The 26,140-nt window shown below is 42.8% G+C and overlaps 3 protein-coding genes across 4 annotated transcripts in view; 1 reads left to right on the top strand and 2 right to left on the bottom strand.

The window, feature by feature from the left end:
- Positions 1–8,164, bottom strand: part of acad11 (acyl-CoA dehydrogenase family, member 11) — a 28,971-nt gene extending 20,807 nt beyond the window's left edge. The window contains exons 1-13 of the mRNA XM_034147525.1: positions 7,946–8,164; positions 7,745–7,844; positions 7,018–7,143; positions 6,675–6,836; positions 6,428–6,592; positions 5,871–6,012; positions 5,670–5,791; positions 5,178–5,284; positions 3,173–3,284; positions 2,703–2,780; positions 1,771–1,909; positions 1,354–1,461; positions 616–714 (exon numbers count right to left, since the gene is read on the bottom strand). Coding sequence (XP_034003416.1) covers positions 616–714; positions 1,354–1,461; positions 1,771–1,909; positions 2,703–2,780; positions 3,173–3,284; positions 5,178–5,284; positions 5,670–5,791; positions 5,871–6,012; positions 6,428–6,592; positions 6,675–6,836; positions 7,018–7,143; positions 7,745–7,844; positions 7,946–8,067 — 1,582 coding nt within the window. The 5' untranslated portion in view covers positions 8,068–8,164. The remainder of the gene's footprint in view (positions 1–615; positions 715–1,353; positions 1,462–1,770; positions 1,910–2,702; positions 2,781–3,172; positions 3,285–5,177; positions 5,285–5,669; positions 5,792–5,870; positions 6,013–6,427; positions 6,593–6,674; positions 6,837–7,017; positions 7,144–7,744; positions 7,845–7,945) is intronic.
- Positions 8,165–8,365: 201 nt separating this feature from the next.
- Positions 8,366–13,233, top strand: uba5 (ubiquitin-like modifier activating enzyme 5). Its single transcript, XM_034147537.1, has 12 exons — positions 8,366–8,675; positions 8,811–8,856; positions 9,074–9,163; positions 9,261–9,370; positions 9,451–9,537; positions 9,620–9,704; positions 9,798–9,902; positions 10,048–10,175; positions 11,078–11,213; positions 11,326–11,404; positions 11,485–11,591; positions 12,816–13,233. Exons 1-12 carry the CDS (start codon positions 8,512–8,514, stop codon positions 12,891–12,893), a joined length of 1,215 nt encoding a protein of 404 aa, XP_034003428.1. The 5' UTR covers positions 8,366–8,511; the 3' UTR covers positions 12,894–13,233.
- A 1,061-nt stretch (positions 13,234–14,294) lies between these two features.
- nphp3 (nephronophthisis 3) lies at positions 14,295–25,975 on the bottom strand. Of its 2 annotated transcripts, none has more exons than XM_034145134.1 (28): positions 25,930–25,975; positions 24,410–24,747; positions 24,191–24,316; positions 23,951–24,101; positions 23,069–23,221; positions 22,801–22,934; positions 22,387–22,547; positions 22,127–22,283; positions 21,915–21,989; positions 21,652–21,822; positions 21,466–21,569; positions 21,160–21,274; positions 20,941–21,084; positions 20,756–20,853; positions 20,020–20,122; positions 19,822–19,904; positions 19,514–19,652; positions 19,083–19,247; positions 18,549–18,643; positions 18,334–18,456; positions 18,055–18,244; positions 16,957–17,198; positions 16,721–16,796; positions 16,507–16,634; positions 15,867–16,107; positions 15,652–15,777; positions 15,416–15,531; positions 14,295–15,326 (listed from the first exon to the last, which is right to left on the bottom strand). In XM_034145134.1, the coding sequence occupies exons 2-28, from the start codon at positions 24,731–24,733 to the stop codon at positions 15,158–15,160; spliced, it is 3,909 nt and encodes a 1,302-aa protein (XP_034001025.1). In that variant the 5' UTR covers positions 24,734–24,747; positions 25,930–25,975; the 3' UTR covers positions 14,295–15,157. The 2 variants fall into 2 exon arrangements, with proteins under 2 accessions (XP_034001025.1, XP_034001031.1); XM_034145140.1 differs by having other exon boundaries at positions 19,514–19,649.
- Positions 25,976–26,140: the final 165 nt, after the last annotated feature.

Below are 26,140 nucleotides of genomic sequence, written 5' to 3'. Positions count from 1 at the left end.
ACTTTAAAGAGTCCTCTCCTGCTGATGTTCAGGTGTATATCAGTATGTAGTGTCTCTACTTTAAAGAGTCCTCTCCTGCTGATGTTCAGGTGTATATCAGTATGTAGTGTCTCTACTTTAAAGAGTCCTCTCCTGCTGATGTTCAGGTGTATATCAGTATGTAGTGTCTCTACTTTAAAGAGTCCTCTCCTGCTGATGTTCAGGTGTATATCAGTATGTAGTGTCTCTACTTTAAAGAGTCCTCTCCTGCTGATGTTCAGGTGTATATCAGTATGTAGTGTCTCTACTTTAAAGAGTCCTCTCCAGCTGATGTTCAGGTGTATATCAGTATGTAGTGTCTCTACTGGGACATGTCTCCATGCTATAATGTTAAAAAATCTCTTTATTTTTCTCATACTCATACTGCAGCTTAGCCTATCACGTACAATGTGTTGGAGCGCTAGCCAATAGAAGCGCGAGTGTTACATAGTGAGTAAACAAAGGAGTCCAATGGAGGCGTTGGAGGTCTCTTTAGAGCAAGTCAAACGGAGCAGACCTCCTCCACAGAGTTCTTGGTGGGATAATATATATATTGTTGTGTTCTTATACAGTCAACAGAAACAGAAACAGACTTACCGCTGCTCCACCATTTCTTGCCGTCGATGACGAAGTCGTCTCCATCCCTGCGAAGCGTGCACTGCATGTTTGTTGCATCACTGGAGGCCACATCCGGCTCTGGGGAACGGACCACAGGAAAGACTCAAAACACAACGTACAAACTGTTACTCAATTAAAGGGAAGCACTCATGAGTCACACAAACTGGGTTTTTCCAAACATTGTGGAGACTAAGGGTCACTGAAGGGGCAGCAGAGGACTCCTAACAACGACAACTGTTTATCACCACAAGACGGAGGACCCTGTTCCTCGTCATCCAAACTGGTGACAAAAAGCATCACCAAAGCACAGCTGATCACCATCTGTGTTTATAAGGAGAACCATAGGGACGTTCACACCCACGGTAATCACCTCAGCATGCCGCGGTTTCCAGGCAGCGTGGAAAGCACAGAGGGGAAACAGGGAGAAATTACTCATAGGGCATTCGTCTTCTGCTGTTTCCATGAAGAATTTCCAAACGACAGAGCAACCGGCTCATTTGAAACCAGAACCAGAACTTGAATGTTTTCAAAAGCAGTACCTTGTTGTAACTACACCCGCTCTTAAAAAGGTACTTACAAAAAAGTGTTTCAAGATGCCTTTTCAAGCCTACACATTGTACCTTTTAATTTGACATCCCTTCCTGTTAAAGCACAGTGACATTTTGCACGTATTTGAAGCTGTTCCTGTGATGCTTGAGGACATATTTAAAGAGTTACCTGTCATACAGAAGCATGAGCGAATCTCCCCTCTGAGCAGAGGCTCCAGCCATTTCTTCTTCTGCTCCTCACTGCCAAACATGTGGAGCACCTCCATATTGCCTGTGTCTGTGGAGAAGCAGCATACAAACACTGTCTTACAGGATATCAGGGGAAAAGTTGGGAAATATAGAAGACCATAATCATACTGTTAAAAAAGGCTATAGTGAACAAACACAAAAATCGTTAGGATGTAAAAGGGGCCGACATTAGTTAGCATTTTGGGGAACATATTACTAGGCCAAATGTGTCAGCAACATAGTCAAATGTAATCTATGTTGTGTCTGCAAAGTGCAAGGTCATACTGTGAGTGTGTGACTGAGAAAACAGGAGATAATATTGACACAATTTATCTCCAGATCTGAAACCATGTGTTACCGGGAGCCTGGCAGTTGAAGACTTCAGGAGCGAAGAGGCAGCGTCCGGTCTCCTCTGCGATGAAGGCGTAGTCCAGCTGACTGAGACCGCTGACTGCAGACAGGAACAGGTTATACAGCCCGGCCTGCCTGGCTCTCCCCTGCACACACAGACACATGCTGGACTGACTGGAAGAGGTTTTGGGATGTTAACCTCCAACACAAGCCTCACATGAAAGTCAAACAGAAATGTCACATATCCATCCGTAAAGGTACAGATGATGACGTGCAATCATACTTGCCAACCTTGAGACCTCAGAAATCGGGAGCATTTCAAAACCACCGCGGGGTGGGGGGGGGGGGGAGCTGTATTAGATTAACATTAACATGCTTATTGTAGTTGTAAGGGCACTGCCTTGCGGCCTGTAGCACCATCCTTTATGGAGCATATGTGAAGGACAGGAGTGAGCAGAGGGTAGAGTTGTCGATTCTTGTTCTGTTTTCTGTGACTATTTTCCCCACCCTCTCAGACTTTCAGTTGCGCGCGCTACTAAAGAGACGCGCTACCATGGAAACCAAACAATGGTGTAGCTGTATTAAAGTCCGAGTGGAAACAGTCGTGAGTAAATCTGATTTAGTCAGAAATCTGGAGAAATGCGGGAGAAATATGACCCCGGGAGGAAACCGGGAGAGGGCAATGAAATCGGGAGTCTCCCGCGAAAATCGGGAGGGTTGGCAAGTATGCGTGCAATGTGTTGGAGCACAAGCCAATAGAAGTGCAAGTGTAGAATCGATTGACAGCTTTAAATTGAATATATTATATTCTGTTTATTGCTATATGTTGTTTGATTGCATCGCCTCCGCTGCCTTGGTCGTGTTAACCTGGTCTTGGTTGTGGCCACTAAATGAAACAAAACATTCAAATTAAATGTTAAAAAAAGTATCCTGACATACCTTTAGGTCCTCTATTATTTGGGGGGTGTGCCATCTCTGTGGAGACTGAGCGTGTTTGGTGTAGTACTCTGCAACTTCCTGTAGAAAAGAAACATATTTTTGAAAAAGCATAACCATAATAATCGTTTTTTTTTTAATCTACTCTCACTTGAGCTTGCTCTTCCTTAGTGGGAACCTTTACAAAAGAAAAATGTAGAACTATTTTGACTCACTTACGGTGTTAATAGTAGTTATTTCTGCAGGAGGAACTCATCTGTTCAATCTGCCCACTGCTCCCACATCAAAACTAACAACATTTCCAAAGCCATGGTGGTGATTCTGCTTCTGCATGCAATATCATGTAATCAATAGCCTCCTTGTTCTCCCACTCGAATCCTGACTGCATGAATGAGCGGCTCAGTCAAACGCTCTCATGTGAAAGTTAAAACTCCATCTGGACAAACACATCTCTCTCAGCTCAAAGCACTGACCTCCTGAGCAGGAAGCACGTATTGTCTCATGAAGTCTTTGACCTGCTGCAGAACAGCGCGCCCTTTAGCCGTCTGCAGGAACAGACCTTCTCCTGTTGGACCTGACACCGACCTGGCAACAAACACACGGTAGAAAGTCAGCAGGGAGTCTCTGAAGCAGCAGCTGGACGCCAAATTCAAACTGCTGCTGGCTAACATCCAGTCAGCAGGTGGAGTCAATCTGGTTCCATTCATAACAGAGTATTCTACGACTGATTATATGGGGATATCCATGGATTCAACTGAAATGACACCTATTAAACCATCTGGGACTTTTAAGAACTCATACCCAGTGTGTTAAAGGTCACCTATTATGCAAAATCCACTTCTTCATGTCTCTTCTACATCAACATGTGTCCCCTCTTCTTCATGTCTCTTCTACATCAACATGTGTCCCCTCTTCTTCATGTCTCTTCTACATCAACACGTGTCCCCTCTTCTTCATGTCTCTTCTACATCAACATGTGTCCCCTCTTCTTCATGTCTCTTCTACATCAACATGTGTCCCCTCTTCTTCATGTCTCTTCTACATCAACATGTGTCCCCTCTTCTCCATGTCTCTTCTACATCAACATGTGTCCCCTCTTCTTCATGTCTCTTCTACATCAACACGTGTCCCCTCTTCTTCATGTCTCTTCTACATCAACATGTGTCCCCTCTTCTTCATGTCTCTTCTACATCAACATGTGTCCCCTCTTCTTCATGTCTCTTCTACATCAACATGTGTCCCCTCTTCTTCATGTCTCTTCTACATCAACATGTGTCCCCTCTTCTTCATGTCTCTTCTACATCAACACGTGTCCCCTCTTCTTCATGTCTCTTCTACATCAACACGTGTCCCCTCTTCTTCATGTCTCTTCTACATCAACACGTGTCCCCTCTTCTTCATGTCTCTTCTACATCAACACGTGTCCCCTCTTCTCCATGTCTCTTCTACATCAACATGTGTCCCCTCTTCTTCATGTCTCTTCTACATCAACACGTGTCCCCTCTTCTTCATGTCTCTTCTACATCAACATGTGTCCCCTCTTCTTCATGTCTCTTCTACATCAACATGTGTCCCCTCTTCTTCATGTCTCTTCTACATCAACACGTGTCCCCTCTTCTTCATGTCTCTTCTACATCAACATGTGTCCCCTCTTCTTCATGTCTCTTCCACATCAACATGTGTCCCCTCTTCTTCATGTCTCTTCTACATCAACACGTGTCCCCTCTTCTTCATGTCTCTTCTACATCAACACGTGTCCCCTCTTCTTCATGTCTCTTCTACATCAACACGTGTCCCCTCTTCTTCATGTCTCTTCTACATCAACACGTGTCCCCTCTTCTCCATGTCTCTTCTACATCAACATGTGTCCCCTCTTCTCCATGTCTCTTCTACATCAACATGTGTCCCCTCTTCTTCATGTCTCTTCTACATCAACATGTGTCCCCTCTTCTTCATGTCTCTTCTACATCAACATGTGTCCCCTCTTCTTCATGTCTCTTCTACATCAGCATGTGTCCCCTCTTCTTCATGTCTCTTCTACATCAACATGTGTCCCCTCTTCTCCATGTCTCTTCTACATCAACATGTGTCCCCTCTGTGTAAAGAGACTTTTATTTGTAACCAAATCTCTCTCAGAGGGGCGTGGGGAGGGGCTCCTTATTTTCATCTAAAGTAACAGACAGAGAATCAGCACTTTGGAAACAGGGCTGAAACAGAGGGGATTATGGGTAATGCTGCAATGATCTGTTTGGTGTTTGGAGGCAAACACTTCAGAGACATGTTCTGTATATATCTGAGACCTATAATAAAGTAATGAAAAACAGTATAATGGGGGACCTTTAAAGTAAATCTAGCAAAGGCGATATGAGTCAGAGCGTCAACACACGCATCTTCTGAAAGTAATCATGGAGTCAGTGTTAAAGCCCGTATTAAAACAACAACAGGAACTTTGTCATGCAACTCAAGCAGCCGACCAACCTCTGAGCAAGCTGCAGGGCAATCTTAGCCAACGGCTCCACACACTGGCCGAACTCCTCTGCATTGGGAGCGCTCGCATTGCCCAGCAGGTGGCGTGCATAGATCCCCTGAGAGATAACATGGGGAATAAAGCAACAAATAAGATTTCTGTTACATTTCTTTAACAAATGGGGATAACTAGCAGGATTACAGTGTTATTAAAACCCCAAAAGAGCATCTAGTGTTTGTTGTAAAAGGATCAGATGTTATCTCTTCTCTGTGAGCTGTTCTGTTCTGTAGGATAATACTTTCAGTGTGAATTTATGTTCATAAAACAGTGTGTGTGTGAGCTTAACTGTGTGTGTTAAACTCAAACGGAGCATTATTGATATGTCTGTTCACTTGTCTTTATTTAGATTGCATTCGATATTGAGCTTATCCAAAAAGTAATGGATATCAGGTTGCATTACTGTTATAAGAAACCCTTGCAGGTGTATATAAACGGGTACAAACCTGGGCGATTCCTGCCATTTTAAACACCGACAAGGCCAGGTAGAAATTCAACTCTGGCAAAGCAGAAGGGATCCCTCGGCAGCGACAGTAAATGGAGATCAGGTCGGCCACATTTGGGATACCTGCACAAAATGTTTGATCACCGTTTGTCCATTTATTTGAGCCGTTTCCCATATTTCTCATGAGTTGTTCTTTCCTTACCTTCTATTCCTTTCAAGCTGCCCAGCGTGCTGATGATGTTCATGCTGGAGGGCCAGTAGTGAGGCATCAGGAAGTAGGCCAGGTCTGCCAGAGGCTGCCCGGTGGTGGACAGCTCCCAGTCCAACACGGCCATCACACGGGCCTGATGACAGGAGATAACCCCCCCAAAGAATAAGATGGGTGAAGCAGCTTTCGTCCACTACAGTACAAACTGTGGAGCACCATACCAGGAAATATATAAGTGGATATTTTTAAACTACTGCTGAAACATGTCTTTTTAGATTAGATTTTAATTTTATTGTATTTACTCAAGACAATTATTTCGTGAATTTTTGGATTATTACTATATATTATTTTGTATTTCTCTTGCTTCTTTTACCTCTTCGTATTCCTTGAAATCTTATAAATCTAAATAAATAGATGTGTGCGCGTGAGCTGTCGCTGTGTATTAAAAGTGCTTTACAAATAAAGCTTTATTGATTTTTATTTATCAAACGCACTTAGTCAAGCATTACAGTCACATGAAGGAGAAAGGTGAGAGTTCTTAAAAGTCTCACCTCTGTTGGATGGAATATCAGATTGTCCAATCGGAAATCTCCGTGGACAAGCGTGACCTCGTTGTCATTGGCCGGCAGATTCTTCATCAACCAATCAGAGAGCTCGTTCATGGCTGGGATGTCCCTGTGGGCGGCGGCTGTGTACTGCTTCGTCCATGTTGACACCTTTAGAGACACATTTTTTATGTTAACTACATTTTCTGAGATGATTCATACATTTATTTTAGATTAATGGCGCTGTGCTCACTTGTCTCTTGCAGTATCCGGCTCCTTTTCCAAACCCCTCCAGCTTCAGGGATGCCAGGTCCAATGAGTGGAGCTTTGCCAACGCTTCCACTGCAGCCACATATAGAGCTGTCCTCTCTGCTGCACTCACTCCAGGGAGACGGAGATCCCTGAATATACGGCCCTGATCAAAAGAAAGAAAGACTGTCTTTTGGTGGTAAAGTTTTATCAGCCTGTGCATGTCAATCAGCGGGTAAACACAGGTCCAAACTCCATCTTTCATCATAAGAATATAGAGCAAAGGCCAACCAAACAGCAATAAATACACACGATGCATGGACACTGTCTTGGTAGCACAAACGTACTTTCACATGCTCCATTAAGTAGAACTCTGTTCCGATGATTTCAGCGTCATCGCAGTGCAGGAGAGGCTGAGGAACGGGGAACCCGGCGGAGAACAGAGCCTTCTGCACCCGGTACTCCCTGTCCACCTGAACACAGTCACAAAGATGCACCGCTTTATAATAAAAACACTGTAAGCTTCAATATATTATTCCACATGACCCAAACGATTTCTTACACAGATACTGATATGTAGCAAGCAAGCTTCTGTGAAATGAATTTGTTATTTTGCATTTATTACAATACAATTGCAGACAGTATTCTCTTGGTACACAACCAATTTATTTATTCCAAATACATGTATACTGTTTGAAATGGTCACTACACACACTTTATGTACTTGTCTTCGGGTCAAATTTGACCGATTTACTACTTTCATCAATCATAACTTTTTTGTTTTACAACATATAAAATTGCTGATGACCACTTTCATTGAATTTTGGATGATTTAGTCAACTTTGTAACACACACACACACACACACACACACACACACACACACACACACACACACACACACACACACACACACACACACACACACACACACACACACACACACACACACACACACACACACACACACACCTAGCAAGTTTGATTTGGAATTAGTCCAAAAGTATTCAGATGGTATTAAATGTTTTGGTAATGTGTTGAACTTGAATGACTCGTTTGTTAGATGTGTGTTTACCTTGTGGGCTCCAGGCAGCAGCTCACCTGGAGGTTTCTTCCTGAGCACAAAGCTGTCTGAGGGGGTCTGAATCAGGAAGGTTGGGTTGGACTGACCAGCGCTGCGAAGACAACAGGAAACAGTTAGCACATTATCAGTTAGCATTTACACTACCAGCCTCTACCTGCTCTTTAATGTTGCAGAGAAACAAACTGTATTCACCTGTACTGTTTGACAGTCAGTGTGTCCTCAGTTGACACCCTTGACTTGACAGACAGATATTTGTGTAGTCTGCTAACACTGAATGCGTGTTGCTGTCGAACAGGAGTTGTGAGCTCCTCCATGTTTGTTAGTTAGATTTGATTAATCATTTCCAGCTGTATCGCTCAGATAACTTTCGAAGTGTTGTTACAGTCAGTCGGACCCTTTACGCATGCGCACACCTACGTCGTGTCTTCTTTATTTAACATCTTTAACGGAAAAAGGCATATATATATTTTTCGTAATATCTAATAGAAATTGAGCAGTTTAAAAATGCAGAATATTCTAATAGTCATCCTATTACGTTTAAAACAGTTGAAATAACCCAATAACAATGTAGGAACATTTTGAGGTAATTGTATTAGTTTCTACACGGACAGTATTTACGGGAGCACGCAGTCTGATTTCAGTTGTGAAGACGTGTACTTTCCGAGCAGATTATCTTATAGACAGTCAGTTTACTTCTTATATTACTGAAAATACATCCTATATTTCCTTCGCTTTGTTACGGGACATTTGTTACCGCAATGGCGACTGTGGAGGAGCTGAAGCTGCGCGTGAGGGAGCTGGAGAATGAATTAATAAAGTGTAAGCAGAAACAGAGTGCCATGGATAATGCTCACAACCAGGAGCAACACAGACCCAAGATTGACAAGATGAGTTCAGAAGTGGTGGATTCAAACCCATACAGGTACTTTTATATTGTATTATTTCATCTTTTGACAGGATTTGCAGTCTGCTTACTGAGAGACTACGCCTTATGACTCACTCATCCCATATGGTGGTTCTTCACAGAGGATAATCAGCTGTGTTTTTATTATTGCAGTCGTCTGATGGCTTTGAAGAGGATGGGCATCGTGAAGGATTATGAGGTATGATGTTTAAGGGTTGCTGCAATACAGCACCACGTTTTTATTTTGCTGCTCTATCGCCAACAGAAGGGATCAATACCACAACCATACGTTTTTACCTAACGGTTTTTTCAGTTTTCCACCTATGCCTGCTGCCTTTTATAGCAGGCCTCCTGTAGTGAACTAATGTTTTTTAAGCATTGCAAATATTAAATAATCACCTCAAATGTGTTGACAGAAAATCCGGACCTTCACAGTGGCAGTGGTTGGTGTCGGGGGGGTGGGCAGTGTGACAGCTGAAATGCTCACCAGATGTGGCATCGGTAAGGTAATGCAAACCCTTTCTTATTTATTCCACATTTACCTGGTCAGTAGATGGTCTTCCTCAACTCACCCTAATGTCCTCCATGCTCTCTCCATCACAGCTGATCCTCTTTGACTACGATAAAGTGGAGCTGGCCAACATGAACAGACTGTTCTTCCAGCCTCACCAGGCCGGCCTCAGTAAGGTGGAAGCAGCAGAACACACGCTCAGGTACACTACTGTCTGAGTCATCCACTTTTCCACCAAAATAAAGACACGTTGGTTACATATTTACTTAATTTACCCAACAGGAACATCAACCCAGACGTGTCATTCGAGACCCACAACTATAATATCACCACAATGGATAATTTTGCACATTTCATGGAGCGCATCAGGTGAGGATTTCTTCTCTCTTGTTGTATTACTCTCACCCCTCAGTGGTAAATTCATTCACAACAACCTACTGTGTCCTCTCAGTTTTGGAGGGCTGGAAGAAGGGAAGCCGGTGGATTTGATCCTGAGCTGCGTGGACAACTTTGAGGCTAGAATGGCGATAAATACAGTAAGTTCAGGATAAAAAAACCTCATGTCAAACACTGTTTTTTGTACCTTTTTACTCTTGCCGGCTGTATTCATTTTGTCATGTTTGTCACAGGCCTGTAATGAACTGGGTCAGATCTGGATGGAGTCGGGGGTGAGTGAGAATGCCGTGTCGGGACACATCCAGCTCATCATCCCTGGAGAGACGGCGTGTTTCGCTGTAAGTCTTAACACACTCACACACACACGCTTTCATTACATTGCTGTACATTTCTTAGCTTAGCTTCCTGTAGAACTTCAACAACAGCGAGAAAAACAACGGTCGTACTCACGGTTTAATACAGTACCTTCTCCTCCTTTGTTAGTGCGCTCCTCCTCTGATTGTGGCCACAAACATCGATGAGAAGACCCTAAAGAGAGAGGGTGTGTGTGCCGCCAGCTTACCCACAACCATGGGTGTGGTCGCAGGCATCCTGGTGCAAAATGTCCTCAAGTAAGATATTTTGTTGGCTTTTTGAAACCTAAAATCCGAAGTGTAGCGAGGGACTAAACAAAAGAAAAACATTGTCTGACGTTCAAGAAAGCAGTCTTTCCACTGGTATGCGTTTGACCTTTTATTTGCAAACGAAACAAGCAAACATACAATTCTTTCTAGTCCATATCCAGTATGTGATTGCGTATGCTGTCAACAAAAAGTGTCCTTCCCCAGCTCACTCCCCCTCCATCTATGACAAAGTGCACAAGTAAAAGCAACCGGATATAACCTCAAACGTCACCACACAAATCCAATAGACACGCCTACCACCTACTAAAGAATGTGACGTAACAAACACAGAAAATACTTTACATGTGGCTACTACACTTAGGTTTGTCCGTATATATTATAGTGGACCTATCATGCTATATTTGAATAATATAGTGTAGGACCATACCTATATAAGGCATATTTATACTTTTTTTTGCAAAATACCAAACAGATCATGCATTTTAGCCATGCCTCATTTTGCTCAATTTGACATTTTTTAGCTCTGTTTTTGCAAGGGCTGATTCTGTGAGAACAGCACCACCTACTGGCCTGGCATATGTACTACAGCGTCTCCAGCGCTTTCGAACGGCAATGGCCGTGGCTGTCTCTTCCTGATTGGTGGAGTTGGCCCAATAGCCGTAGCGCCACCGTCCTGACGTCAGGAAAGTGTTCAAATCTGGATCAGTTTTTATCAGATCCGTTGCAGCCCCTTTTTTAGAGATTTGGGTATGGAGGAAAATAGAGAGGGTTGTGTTTTCTGACACTTGGTGAGTTCCCTGGAACACCGGGGACACATATTCATGTAGAAAAGACGTACAAAAGTGCATTTTGCATGATAGGTCCCTTTTAAGTTACATTTTTGTTTTCAGGTATCTGTTGAAGTTTGGAACTGTCAGTCATTATCTCGGCTACAACGCCATGAAGGACTTCTTCCCCACCATGGCCATGAAAGCCAACCCTCAGTGTAACGACCGCTACTGCAGGATACAACAGGAGGAGTACAAGGTGGGTGTCTGGTGCTTTGTTTTCAAGTATTACAAAGTAGGACCTACCAAACATTACATTGCACATTGTTGTACTTGTAAGTAAACAGTGTGTGTGAATATTCCCCTTTTAGAAGAAAGAAGCCGAGCGGCCTAAAGTTGAAGTTGTAGAAGAAGAAGAGGAGGAGATCGTACACGAGGACAATGACTGGGGTGAGCAACACATTGCTATATCAGTGTCAGATCTGTAACCATTTGGCATTGTGTAATAACACACACTTCTGGCTGTGCAGGCATTGAAGTAGTGTCAGAGGTGACTGATATGGAGTTGGAGGCGGCATCAGGCGTTGTGCCCGACCTCCCAGAAGGCATCACTGTGGCGTACACCATTCCAGCTGAGGTTAGTATCATGTGACACAACACAGCTTAACAACAGTTTACATGTTAGACGCTGAAATACTTCTATGTGAGAATATTACGGACCTTTCCTGAAGAATGCAGAGAGAAGTCCGCGGGGTCTTAAACGTATTAAAAGTTGATACATTTAGCGAAAATGAAGGCTATTAAAAAGTATGAAACGGCATTTTCCAAGGTATTACATGTTGTAGCTTGTTTTCAATAAGTATATCAATTGTCCAAAGAGGTTGTATTCTACAGTCTGCCTGAATGTAATCATTGCGTAGGTGTGTAGTGTGATTCTGTGTAGTTTATTTATGGCATCCCGTTGGGTTTGACGTCATCTGAACAGGACATCGCACGCTCACTGCTTGATAAGCGCGCGAAGCTCCGTTTACGCCGGTTGTTAAACATCATCGTTATGGGGGAAATGCAAGTCTGCGTCCAAATGGTTGGAAGAGAAGGAGGAAGGACAATCAATACTGTAGATCAGGGGTACTCAAACTTTTTATTAAAGGTCCAGTTGCGAACTTTATACAAGGTCACTGGTCCGGATCAATGCCAGTAAAGTCCCGTCCCCCCCTGAAATTAAGAAGCAGTTTCTTGGCGCTCTATGCATGGAGTTTCCCGACATGTCGTTGCAGTAAATTAAAGGGTGTTTCATGTTGTCGTTGCTGTGGACCTTCTTAATCTACCTTCTTTGGGGGCCCCCTTCTGGTCCAAGCATTTGCCTGCCTTGCCTGTCGGTAAACGGCGCCCCTGTATACACACACACCTTCAATACATACATACAGTATGTCAAGGTAAACTTGCAGTTAACTTGCGGTCTGCTATGCGTGTCACGCTCGCGCACACAAGTAAATATAACAACGCGTCAGACACAAGACGCGCGTACATGATGATGTACATTAATTTATCAGAATCAGAATTTTTTTTTTTTTTTTTTTTTTTTTTTTTAATAATGGGGCACAGGGTTCGGTCCGGATTGATTTGCAGTTCGGTCCGGATCCGGACCTTGGTCCGGAGTTTGAGAAGCCCTGCTGTAGATAGTCAATGTGAGGTAAAGTGTGTCGCCAAGGTAACCGGTTAAAACTCAAAGTGGCGATGAGGTCTTAAAATGTATGGAAAGGGTCTTAAAAAAGGTCTTAAATTTGACTTCAGGATTCCTGCATATACCCTGAGTTAGCTAATTGTAATTCTGACAATTGTTTTCCCTCTTTTGACCCAGAATACAGCCAGTGGGGAGACAGTGGGGGAGACTGAGCAGAGCCTAGAAGAGCTGATGGCTCAGATGAGAAAGCTGTGAGCAAAAATCTGCGGAAACGTTTCTGTTATTCTGATACAACATGCCTTTTTTCATGTGTCTATTCCTTTCTTTGTTTCTAAAACAAGCATCCCATGAAAACAGCATTAATGACTAACTATGGATCTAATTCTTCTAACTGCTAAAGAACGGAACTGCATGAAAGTGCTTCAAATGACATGAAGGGAGTCTTAAATGTCGTTAAACCTAGGATAATATCACAATGTGTATTTTCTACGGTTTTGATGAATGGATGAGTGTCTCTACCTGTGATGTCATTCACTCAGCTTTAAGTAAATCAACATGTTTAGTCTCAATAAAGTATTTATTAGATGGAATACAATCTGCTCGATATAGTGTGTGATTTCTGTTGTTCTGTACAGCTTTTACAGATTTAAATTACATTACATTAATACATGAATATATAAAAACACTTAAGATGCACTTTATGTATATTGAGGCAAAGGTTTTGGCACACGGTCCCTTTGGGTTTCATGTACATTCAGTCATACAACCATTTCTTAATTGTACTTAGCATTGATACAAGTGGCACTATCTACACATGACTTATTGCAAATGAATAAAAGCTTTGTTTAAACAAACTCAATACCAGAGGTGATGTCTCTTTAGACACGTTTGAGGACACTTATCTTTGGTTCCCTTTTTGGATTACATACTGTACTCAATACTGCAAAGTAAACATGATGAATGTAAACATGGCATAGAAATAATCACATTTTTCACAATGTGCACATTTGATCTCAGAGACAGTCGCTCTATAGAGTATTTCAGTCAGTCTGATGTAGACATGTTAACAAATCAGTTTACGGTCATACTTCATCTATTTTACCTGTTTTAATGGATCATGCAAAATGCACTTTTTGATGTCTTTTATACATAAATGTCCCCAGTGTGTCGGGCAACTCACAAAGTGTCAGAAAATAAAACCCTTTCTCTTTTCCTCCGTACCCAAATCTTTTAAAAACGGGGGTACAACGAGCGGATACAGATTTGCTGCCGATATGACGTAATTTCGGATGGTGGACCCACGGAGAGTTTCTATCAGAAACAATGCCTGACGTGTTTTGGAAGTAATATGGTCTGTGTTTAAATTAGCAAGCCTCGCTAACACTCAGAGCTAACCTGTACTGGAGAGCACATGTGTTTAAAAAGCAGGAAATAAAAAAAGGAACTCACCTTGTGATAAACCCGGAAGAGAAAAAGCATTTGAGCTCCATACTGTTTCAGAAATAATCCTTGATGTGGTTTAGAACAGGATGGCGTTTTATCACAGCAGAATGTAACTTTATCTCCGGTTGAATACTTATCAGGCATTAGCTCCGCCTCCTAAGGACCCAAAAATCTGCGTTTCTCTAACAGCTGGAATAGAGGGATATGAGGGATTTCTAAAATGCATGATGTTTGTATTTTGAGCAAAACACAGAGACATGTTTTTAAATAGCATGATAGGTGCACTTTAATATTAAGGTGTTTGAAAAAGTGCATATAATGATATCGTCTGTACATTGGAAAGCACCTAATGTTCCTGGTTATTCTTAATTGTTTTATCAGTTATAATATTAAAGTGCCTTAATTAACTATAAGAGTAAACCTGAGTTCCATTTAGAAAGGACAGATTTAACAGAGGTTTCCTACACATGTGATTAAGTTGTAAATAATAATAAATACTTGAAGTTAAAACACAGGTTTCACAGATTAATAGGCGAGACTTCCACCAGGTTGCAGTCTAATTGACCGAACCCTTTAACCCTTCATTTAGAGAACAACGGGTGTTTCTCAATGTCGAGGAAGGATGCTCCAGAGCCACTATTTCAAGGATGCTACGTCATCGAGTCCCGCCGAAGGACTGTTCCAATATCCAGGCTCCTTGGAATTTTACCGAGGCCTGCGTCCTTCGTAGCGAGAAATTTCGAGGCTGCACATGTGTATCCTCCGCGGTCTTAAAATCCCCACAATGCTTTGCGCACGGACCAATTTCCAAAATCTGTGGCGGAAAATGTAAGGCGAGGCCTCTCATATGACGCCTGCACACTTGCTCGCCTGTTCCATTCTTCGTTCTCCGAATGCCAGGAAGGATTCTTGCCTAGCTTCTGAAGGACCTGACTCGGAAGACTTGTCCTACCAAGGAAGCGTCCTCGACATTGAGAAACACCCAACCACAGCGTGATGAGCAGAATGGTTCCCAGTTTGAAACCATGGGTCAAATGTTGTTATTCCAGTCTATATTGTTCCGTGGCTGAACAGAGTCACCTGGGGGCCTGTGGGAGGGGGGCAGGTCCTCTCAGACTGAACGTGTCCCCGCTGGAGGAGTGGCGGGACGGGGCGTTCCCGCACACCAGCGACGGATCCGCCTCCTTGATCTCCATCGCACGTTTGTAAAGCTCTGCCGCCTTCTCAAAGTCGCCCTCTTCGTAGCTATGAAGCAAGAAATACAAAACAAGAAATTATTTGAATAGTCAATAACATTCATGATTTAACTTCTGATCAGCCAAATGCTACTGCACCTCAACACAGCCAGGTTTTTCAGGGTCTCTCCGACCCGTGGGTGCGAACGTCCCAAACTATCCTCATACACTTTCAGCGCTCGCTCGTAAAGAGGCAAGGCGTCACTGTGGTTCTTCTGTGAAGGAAAAGTGAAGTTTAGTTTCTCTAAATAACTTGAATACACATACTCAGTCATTCAAATAATGTGTGTGAATATTCCTGAAGAATTATACAGGCTGAATGAAATCCTCCTCACCAGTTGGCAGTAGATCACAGCCAGGTTGACCAGTGCTGTGGCCACACTGGGATGTTTGGGCCCAAAACTCTTTTCCCTGATGTCCAGAGACAGCTCATACAGCGGCACGGCCTTCTCCAGCTTCCCCTGCACAACACACACACACATCTTCAAATCAGATCCCCCGCCAACACAGAACGAGCTGATCCACAGACAGAATCAGACACACGTCTCACTCTGCGTTTGTAGAGCATGGCCAGGTGTTTGAGAGTGTATGCCAGCGACGGGTGGTCCGGGGATAAAGCCCTCTTCCGGATGTCCAGCGCTCTCTCATACATGTCTTCGGCGGTCTCGTACTCCCGCCTCTCCGTGTGCAGAGCGGCCAGGTTGTTGAGGGACTGAGCGCAGTCAGGGTGGTCCGGACCGAGGACGCGCTGACGGGTCTCCAGAGAGCGGGTCAGGAACAGCTTAGCAGCACTGGGGAGGGCGGAGAGGGGGATGTTAGAGACACACAAAAAAGGACGTAGGAATGTTAATTTAAGGGAGACACAATTTGATCATTCATGTCTAAATGCAGGGGGTGTTATATAGGTTTACCTGTGTGCATCCTAGCTATGATATATCAGAGAGGGATGTAAGCGACACACAAAAAAGGACGTAGGAACACTTCCACTTGGATAGAATTTAAGGGAAACATAATTAGATCATTCATGTCCAAATGGGGTGTTCTATAGGTTTATCTGTGTGCATCCTAGCTATAACATATCGGTATATCACTCTGTTGTTTTTGTAGTTTGCTTGAATTCTTTGTAAATGTGGTTTGCATCTTAAAGGTCTTTCAAGAATAAAAAAAGGGTGAAGTGATGTGTGCCTTACTCCAGGTTGTTTTGGAGGTAGTACAGAACACCCAGTTCATTGAGTGTCTTGGCAGAGTCTGCAGAGTCTGTTCCCAGAGTGAGCTCCTCCAGCTGCAGAGCTCTGCGCCTCAGCAGTGTGAAGCCGTACTGAAAGGTGGATCCACAGAGGCATGAACATTACGACTAAGATTAGGTGAGAATGACTAAGCGTGCGGGTATCTTTAAATGCTCACCATATGGCCTTTCTGGCGAGCAGTCTTCTGGCGGATTTTTACTGACCTCTTCCTCAGTTTCTCTGCTTGTTCGTACCTGATTGTAAAACAGCCAGGTGTAAGCCATTAAACATACGTGTTATAAAATCAATAACATCGGTATGACGCCTCATTACCTGGCAGAAACAACCAATAAACTGTACTACAATAACAACAGTAATGAAAAACATCATGTAAAGGTCAGGAGATCCATTTACTTGTTCTGTTTCTGGTAGAGCATGGCGAGGGACTCCAGCTCTCGTGCTACGCTGGCGTGCTCGGCTCCGTAGGCGTTTTCACTGATCTCCAGTGCCTGCTTGTACAGCTGCTCAGCGTTGCCGTACTTCTTCCACTGAACGTAAACCGCGGCCAGCTGGTGCAGCGAGCGAGCCACGCTGGGGTGGTCCGGGTCCAAGGCCGTCTCCCTGATCTCCAGGGACCTTTGTAAAGGTGCTACAGCCTAGAAAACAGACAGAAACAGATACATTATGCAACTGTCAACATGTGCACTTACCTAATGGCAAAATCAGGATATGTAAGCAAAGGAAACAACAAAACTGCCACGCAAGGTGAGGCAGAAAAATATTGAGTTTGTTTAAAGGTCACCTATCATGCTATTTTTAGGCAATAGCACAGGATCTCAGATATATAAAAATATATAAAAAACATGTCTATGAAGTGTTTTGCTCAAAATACCAAACAGATCACCCATTCTAGCCATGCCTCATATCCCTCTATTTCACTTCCTGTTTCTAAAGTGCTGATTTGGGGTATAACGGTTTAAAAAAAATAAAAAGTAGGGGTCTGAGCTCATGGGGACCCGGCAGCTACTGTCTAAACTAAATACTGCCGTGATGAAACGCCATATCATGGATTATCAAGGATTGTTTCTGAAACAGTATGGAGCTCAAAGGCTTTCTCTCTTGCCGGTTATACCACAAGGTGAGTTCCTTTTTATTTCCTGCTTCTTCACACACATGCTCTCCAGTACAGGTTAGCTCTGAGTGTTAGCGATGCTAATGTAAACACCGACCATATTACGTCCAAAACAGTCGGGCATTGTTTCTGATAGCAACGTTTCTGATAGGGCCGTGGGTCCACATTTCAGATCGGACGCAAATCTGGATCAGCTCCGTTGTACCCCCGAGATTTGGGTACGGAGGAAAAGAGAGAGGGTTTTATTTTCCCTGACACACCGGGGACACATATTTATGTATAAAAGACATAAAAAAGTGCATTTTGCATGATAGGTCCCCTTTAAAAGAAAACCTGTTTTTTTTGTTGATATTTTAAAGATTTTGTAACCAAGCACGTACCTGACTGGGGAGGCCGAGGTCTTTGAGGAAACGTCCCAAAGTCTCGTACAGGTTTGCCAGCTTGGTCATGCTGTCTTCATTCTCACAGCTCTTCTCATATTGTTTCAGGGAGTCAAAGTACTCCGTGGCCATGGAGCTCTTGTCTTTGCCCACATACTGCCAATAGGCTAGCAGCTCAGAGAAATGACCCCTAGAAAGAGAGAACACACATCTGTAAAACGGTACTAACTTACATGTGGCAGGCTTTGCTATAACAGCACATAGGTATGGGTTTTGTACCTCTTGTAGAGGTTCTGGGAGACAAACAGGTTGAGGAGGCTGAGCTGTAGTTTGGTCCGATCGTCCTGCTGTTGGAGCAGCCAGGGCAGCTCGTCTGCAACACGCCACGTCACACGGTCCGGGCTACACACACACAAAGACAAAAACACAATGACATGACTAAGAAAATACTTTAAGCTGTGTTTTATGAGAAAAGATGGCTACAGTTAATGCACCTGAGCTGCTGACTGAAGTACTGAATGAGTTTCTCTCTGTAAGCAGCCGAGCTACTTCCTCCACCCAGGAACTCCAACCTTACAGCTTCCCAAGCCTGAAAGAAAAACTATGTTAAAGTTGTCTCTCCGAACATCTTCTATCCCAGGAATCTCATAGATTCTGATGCATGTTGTATGTGTAATGACTAGGGCTGCTCAATTCATCGTATTTTAATCGCAATTACGATTTTGGCTAGCAACGATTATGAAAACAACATAATCGAAATAAAACGATTATTTATTTTTAATTTTAATTTTTTAATTTATTTTTTAATTGTTTTTTCAGTTGAATTATACTTAAAGTTCAAGGTAATCAACTGTTAAAAACATACTGTTAAACATTTTTTTTCAATAAATGGATGTTTTCAAAGTAAATGGATAATCGTTTTTAATAATCGTGATATCAATTATTGACCCAAATAATCGAGATTATGATTTTTGCCATAATCGAGCCACCCTAGTAATGACCCTATCATGTTCTACTGGCCCGGTTACCTGCAGGTGTTGAAACCTGATGAGGCCGCAGCGCAGGGTCACGATGCAGAGTCTGTTCAGACGGTACAGCAGAGAGGACAGGACCGGCAGCTCCAGCTCTGTGAAAAGATCTAACACCTCTGACTCACTCACTCCATTATGGCTAGAACAAACGAGGCATAGGATCTGAAGAGAGACAAAACAAGCTCCTTTGTTACAGAGAAGAACATTCATTCAAGCAAAGGACAGTGAATGACGTCATGAGAACACAATAAAACATCTGATTTGCGGCACACAATGGCCATAATAAATGTAATGTGTTTCACTGAAGCATTTGGAGTATTAAGAACTGGGTGTCTTTCCCGGGACACATCACAAACAGCGACATTCTAAAGAAGTGAGATGCAGAAACACACCTGCAGATACTGCTTGAATAATTGTTATTAGGTCACCTCTCTCATGATGTGTCGCTCCCTGTCTGTGTTGAGGGAGTTCAGCGTCATCTTGAGGGCCAGGCGGTACAGAGACATGGTGTCCTGACACTGCAGACACTGCTCCAGGCTCTTCTCCAGAGGGCAACCGGATATACTGCTGGCCAGCAACAAAACAATGCACATGCTCCAATCAACAACATCTAAAAACACATGAAGCCACACAATCAGAGATAACAGTTTTGAGAGGAACTCTATTTGACCCAGATAAATGCATGTTTAAGATCTTTTTGGAATTAATTTACTTTGTCAAAGTGTCTGAAACTAACCTGATGATCATTCTTGCCAGCAGTGTGACATACAATGCGTTGCAGGTGGAGGCAGAGCGGCAGTGCCTCTCCAGCTTCTTCTCCTGCAACAAAACAATAGGTGTGGCATTCTCAGAAAATAAAAATACCTCTCAGGAACCAATTCCAAATATCTTTTACATTTATTTTGAAAATGCGGATGGTGGGATGCTAACTGACCTGGTCTTTGGTTAGTTTGAGTTCCATGCTCTGGCACTCTGCATTCACAACACTCCTCACCTCTCTGGGACTCAGAGGGTCCAGGTGTAGAGTGGGCCACAACCTAAACGGACATAATCACTGAATTACAGATAGTGATACTACAGGTACATGTTTGGAATCATATGTCCCTGCAATAAACAGCATTTTGAACCAGTGGAAGGGAAGGCAAGGCAAGTTTATTTATATAGCACTTTTCAGCACGCGGCAATTCAAAGTGGTTTACAAAACAAATTCAAATACTTTTTAGGAATAAACACAGTAAAAACACATTATATAATGGCATTTTACAACAGGCATTACAAAGCAAAGATAATAAAATAAACACAACAGGTATACAATACATGTTTAAATGGCATACTGTAGTGCGAATATGAGCAGCTCAATTAAAAGCAGCGGCAAAAAGATATGTTTTCAGTCACGATTTAAAAATAGTAAGAGTTTCTGCAGACGTGCATGATTCAGGCAGTTTGTTCCAGAGTGTCGGGGCATAATAGCTAAACGCTGCCTCTCCATGTTTTGTTTTTACTCTCGGAACCGATAGCAGACCCGTCCCAGAAGACCTGAGGCACCTTGATGGTTTGTAATCATGTAGGAGATCAACAATATACTTTGATCCTAAACCATGTAATGATTTAAAAACTAGCAATAGTACTTTAAAATCAATTCATAGACATAAACTCAAGCTGTGTCTCACCTCCACGCTTGAGGACACGTCTCTACATTGACAGACACCACCACTCTGACATTGACAGGAAGAGGGTCAATCAGCCACTTCATGTGTCTCTCTGCTTGCTGAAAAAAGGAGAGAACATAAGTGAGCTATGAGCTATTTCTAAATGAGACCAAATATGTGCAGCATATGCCTTATGTGGAGCGTACCTGTATTTGGTCAATGGAGTCGATGATAATGATGATGTTTCCTTGATGGCGTGCTGATAATCGTTCCAGCCAGCGGGGAAACTCCTCTAAGATCTTACTGGGCTCCATGGACAGACCGGATATGGACCAGAAGTGCTGCAGCAGCTACGTGACAGCAGAGAGAACTTATAGTTACAGTTGATCAGAAAGAGTGAGTGTCTTCACTGGAAGAGCCCTTACTTTGACCGTGAGGCGTTTGATGATGAGCACCGGCTCTGAGCTGGTGGAAAGCGGGCGACCGACGAAATGATAAAGAAACAAGGTGTTGGGAGACTGCTTCTGCTGCTGCTCGATCCTGAGGAGGAGTACAGAACGTAGACAAACGGTAAATAATGTCCTGTTCCATGATGTCACAGTGTAGGCCTAAGAGTGGTAAACTACTCACTCCTCCCTTCTAAAGCATACACAACACTTTAAATACAAAATAGCTTGATTTAAGAAGTGTCAGGGGAAATATTACACTCGACTGAATTAATCATTTCTCACCATTTGGAGAGCAGGAGAGACTTTCCTGAGCCTGGACCACCTGACACCAGCAGAGGAGGGGTGGGAGGAGGAGCAGCTATCATGTCATTCAGACGGTCTATATACTGAGGAGGACAGCACAGAGAGGTTAAAGAATAAAACATTGATAGGGGGGTGAGAGTAAAAAAGCGAAGAGGTCTGCCCCACCTTCTGGAAGCCCAGCTGGGAGGAGGTGCTGCTGCAGGCCTGCTGGTAGGACTCAATCTGCTCCTGCTCGTCATGCAGGTCCCACAGCACGTCTCCTGAGTCCTCCTCACGCCCCTCATCTATCCCAGAGTCCTTAGAGTCAACATCTGCTCCTTCAAGACACAGCAGCTCCTACATCAGGGTGGAAGTGGTGGAATCATGAGCAGGAATCACATACAGCACAAGAGAAATGATGAAACACTGATGCTGCTGACTGTCTGTACCTGTTTGATGACTTTTTCCAGTTGAGAATAAATTAGGTCAGCCCCTTCCTCTGCAGAACCACTGTGATCCACCACCTGGGCTCATTTGAAAAACACGTAAGTACAAGAACTGTTTGGCATTTGGCATCCAGGAATACACAGGAGCACACACATATTTGAATGACTATAAATGGCATTTACAGAATACACTTTATTGTCTGGCACTCACAAACCTTGACTTTAGCAGCCTTGTCTGCAGCGTTAATTCTCTCGAGCAGTTGTCTGGTGGGTCCGGTCAGAGTGTGGTCTTCTTCAGTCCTGAGGTAGAGCACCAGTGGATGGCCGTCTGGATTCTTCACAAAAGCCTCCTCACAATCCTCCACCACAGAGCTACACACATGAATGAACATGAACATATATGTTCTTAAATAAATACAATAATCAGTGTACAACATAACTAGTTAAGGTGAATATACGCTAGGACTTACTGTACCTGGTTACAGTCGATTTGACTAGAAGCACACACACAGAGCTTCTTTCAATCTCCTGTTTTCGCTCCACATCGTAGGAGGCAGCGCTTTCCTCTGGGAAGCACACGTTCAGGTAGAAATGTCCGAGACCCTCGCACATCTTCCGTAACACAGGTGAGTGTTTCTGTTGTGAAAACAGGAAGCAAAGCAACAATGGCATTCAGACAAGTCTTCAATCAACCACAATTTGTTCTTGAAAACAGATTAAAGGTAACGTAAGACTTAAAAACACCATGAAGCATAATGATTATTATTTCAGCAATGTTTTAGTAAAAACTTAGGAGAGCAACGCCATTTTAATTTAGATTTCTTGAACAATACCTCCTGAACAACAATATATTTATAGTTTTTTGACCCACATTGCCCATCTAACCGACCTTAATAAAGACATCCAGCTCAGGTTTGGTCTCCTGGGTGAAGATGAGGTAGCAGCGCACGGTGTTACTCCATAAGGCCTGGGGCACGTGAGGGGAGACCTGAAGCAGACTGGCCACGGCAGCGTCCCAGTCATCTGACACACACAGGGGAAAAGGTGTGAGAATAACACATGAAACATAATAATATTGATAAATAATTAGGTCATTTATGTAGAGGTTCATTTCTTGTTTCGCCAACAATTCTACAGATTTCTTAAATTTGACTCACCTCTGCCCACATTTGCAAAGGGTCCCTCCACATCTATCAAACTGTGGGCAAACTCAGGTCCTCTGAAGGTCTGCTGTAACTGCATCATGCTGCCCATAGAGGGCTCACTTCCCAGCACCCCACCAGACCAATAATCACACTGAGTCTCTGCAGCTGAAGACAAGAGTGAGAGAAATAATGCAATGCTTTTACAGATTTTAATCACACAAAACAAGAACTTATTTTTGTATTCTTGTGGCAAAACAGTACGGGTTAAGATTGAATTATAGATACACTTAAAAGTCCCAACACCTAGTTGTACCCCCCCCCCCGCAGGTCTTTCCTTCCTGCAGCGGTCAGACTATACAACCAGCACAGCCCCTAGTTGACCCCCCCCCACACACACACACCACAACACAGACTATATCACCCCTTGCTGCTAAATACCAACAAACTATGTGCAATATATAAATGCCGTTAATAACTGTGTAGTATATACCTGGCTGCTAAATCCTTAGAACTGTTACAAGGTGTGTATTTTGTATTTTGTATTTTGTAAATTGTGTAACTTGCTGCTGTTAAATACCAACCACCTATGTGCAATATGTGCTAGATGTGCAATATATATAAATGCCGTTAATAACTGTGTAATATATACCTGGCTGCTAAATCCTAAGAACTGTTACAGGATGTGTATTTTTTTAAATTATGTAACTTTTTTTTTTTTTATCATATTTTTTATTATATCATAACTTAGTACTTTTTTTTTAATGCATGTCACATATTTAACATATGTAACATTAAGCTGTCTGTGGCTCTTTTTCCAGCTGTAACTACGCACATTTCCCCTCCGTGGGACTAATAAAGGTATTCTGATTCTGATTGTGGATTTCTAGATCTTACCTGTGACAGTGGTTTGGTTGTCATCTGAGTCAGAATCATTTAAGTCATAGATCTGGATTCCCTGAGCCTGTAGCTGTTGCAGTTTGGCCTCCAAGTCCCTTTTGGCCCGCAGGAGATCCTGAATCTCTTTTTCTTTTGTCTCCCGGAAGATCTGGTGGTTATTAAGCACATTGGTTAGGGTTGCAGATAATCAGGATTACTGGAGAGAATGCTCCACAACACTATACAGGTGTGATTTACCTTAAACTGTCGTTTGACTTTGTCCCTGTCGTGTTCGAAGGTGGCAGCCCTCTCCATGGCTTGGTACTTTGCCTCAAGAGCGCTCTCTTTTTCTCTTAGGATCTTCTGGTAGGTCTTCTGCAGAGCCTGTTGTCACATTAAGATAATTAAAAGAACAGTAAAAACATCTGGAAACCTTGTAGCATCTGAATCTCAGTAGATACAGGATAATCATGTTACCTGTAGCTCAGCCCTCAGCCTCTTGTTCTCCTCATCCAGCTTGGCTTCCTTCTTTTGCATGGATGTTATCTCGTTGTTCTTGCTCACACGGAAGATTTCATACTCTTTTCGGAGTCGCTCATACTCAGCAGCGTACTCTAGATCCACAGAACCGGTGGATTTGAAGCTGGCCCCGATCACGCGAGGCGCTCTGCGGAAGGAGCTTCGGAGGAGCCTGGCTTTGGGCTTCACCTCCACCGGGATCACACAGGCTTCCCCTCCTTCACCTCCATACCCGTCCTCTATCACCTCTCCTGGGCTGACCAGGGACGATGCGGTGCCCATGGTGGCAGCCTTAGCTTTAAAAACAGAAAAAAGTGGCAGCAGTGAGCCTTCTGATGTCCATAGCTGATCACAGAGGTGGAACGTAACTAAATACATTTAGTTAAGTACTCATTTGAGGTACTGGAAGTAGAAGTAATTTATTTCTGTGACACGTCATACTTCTCTACAATTCAAGGGGAAATATTGTACTTTTTACTACATGACATTTATTTGATCAGTTCAGATTTTTACACACAACACTTAGGTAAAACTTGTGTGATATGATGCCATCCAACATTATATTTAAGTACCTGAAACAATAATTGGGTTAATGAAAAATGCACTGGTAGCTATTTGCTAATTGTTCAAGTAGTTAAGAAACATTTCACAGTTTCAGCTTCTCAAAAGTTAAGAGTAAAGTATTTTTCTGCAATAATTACCGTTACTCCTAATAATTTAAGTATATTTTCCTGTTCATACTTAAATACTTTGACTTAAGTACTTTTCTCAGTTTGTATAGTATTAGAACTTTTACATAAGTAAAGTATACCTTCTCCACCACTGGCTGCTCCTGTGCAATGGGATTTAATCAACCTAGGCTGTGAAATATGATTGTTAATGACATTTCTGGGTCCTTATTTGAGTTATCCGTGCTTTATTTTTAATGCAAAATAGCTCATCAATGTGTAGCTACAGCCACAAAACTAACATGCTTTCCTACTAATAGCAAAGGTTTAAAAACAATTAATGTGTCTATTTGTAGTCATGTCGTGTCTATGAAAAGTAATGAAGAGTTTTCATCAACCTAGGCTGTGAAGTATGATTGTTATTGACATGTCTGGGTCCTTATCTGGATTATCCGTGCTGTATTTTTAATGCAAAACAGCTAATTAATGTGTAGTTACAGCCACAAAGCTAACATACTTTCCTACTTTACCAACGGTTAAAAACGACCGTTGGTTTTATAACGGTTAACGCTCAAATGTTTGCAGTTGATGCTAGCTAATTAGTTAGCAATTCCAACACGGTGTTAAAGTTAACGTACTTGGTTAGCTAGCTAAAACCTATGAAAAAACTGCTCAACACGCTCGTCGCGACATGTTTTGGTGTCAAGACTTTTACACGTTTACTTTTGTATATTCTAGCTTGGTCATAACGTTGAATGAAACTCTGTGAAGACATTTGCAGTTACGTTAAACAAATAAAAATACACTCACAGTCCGCTCCCTTCACAGCTTCTCCCTGGCTGCCTTGGTAACAGGTCGAAAATATGGGAGCCCGCTCAGGTCAAACTTAGGAGACTCGCGTTACAGAAAAGTTATTCGGACTGCAAAGGTTACAAAAATAATTATGATTTGTTTTGGAGAATCCTAAAGAGTACTTATTGGTTATTAATAATCGTATTCTCTTATGTATAAATAATATATA

This window comes from Trematomus bernacchii, unplaced genomic scaffold (genome assembly GCF_902827165.1).
Source record: "Trematomus bernacchii unplaced genomic scaffold, fTreBer1.1, whole genome shotgun sequence".
NCBI classification, from domain to species: domain Eukaryota; kingdom Metazoa; phylum Chordata; class Actinopteri; order Perciformes; family Nototheniidae; genus Trematomus; species Trematomus bernacchii.
The sequence above is the reverse complement of the archived record's forward strand: the minus strand, read 5'-3'. Positions and strand labels throughout refer to the sequence as shown.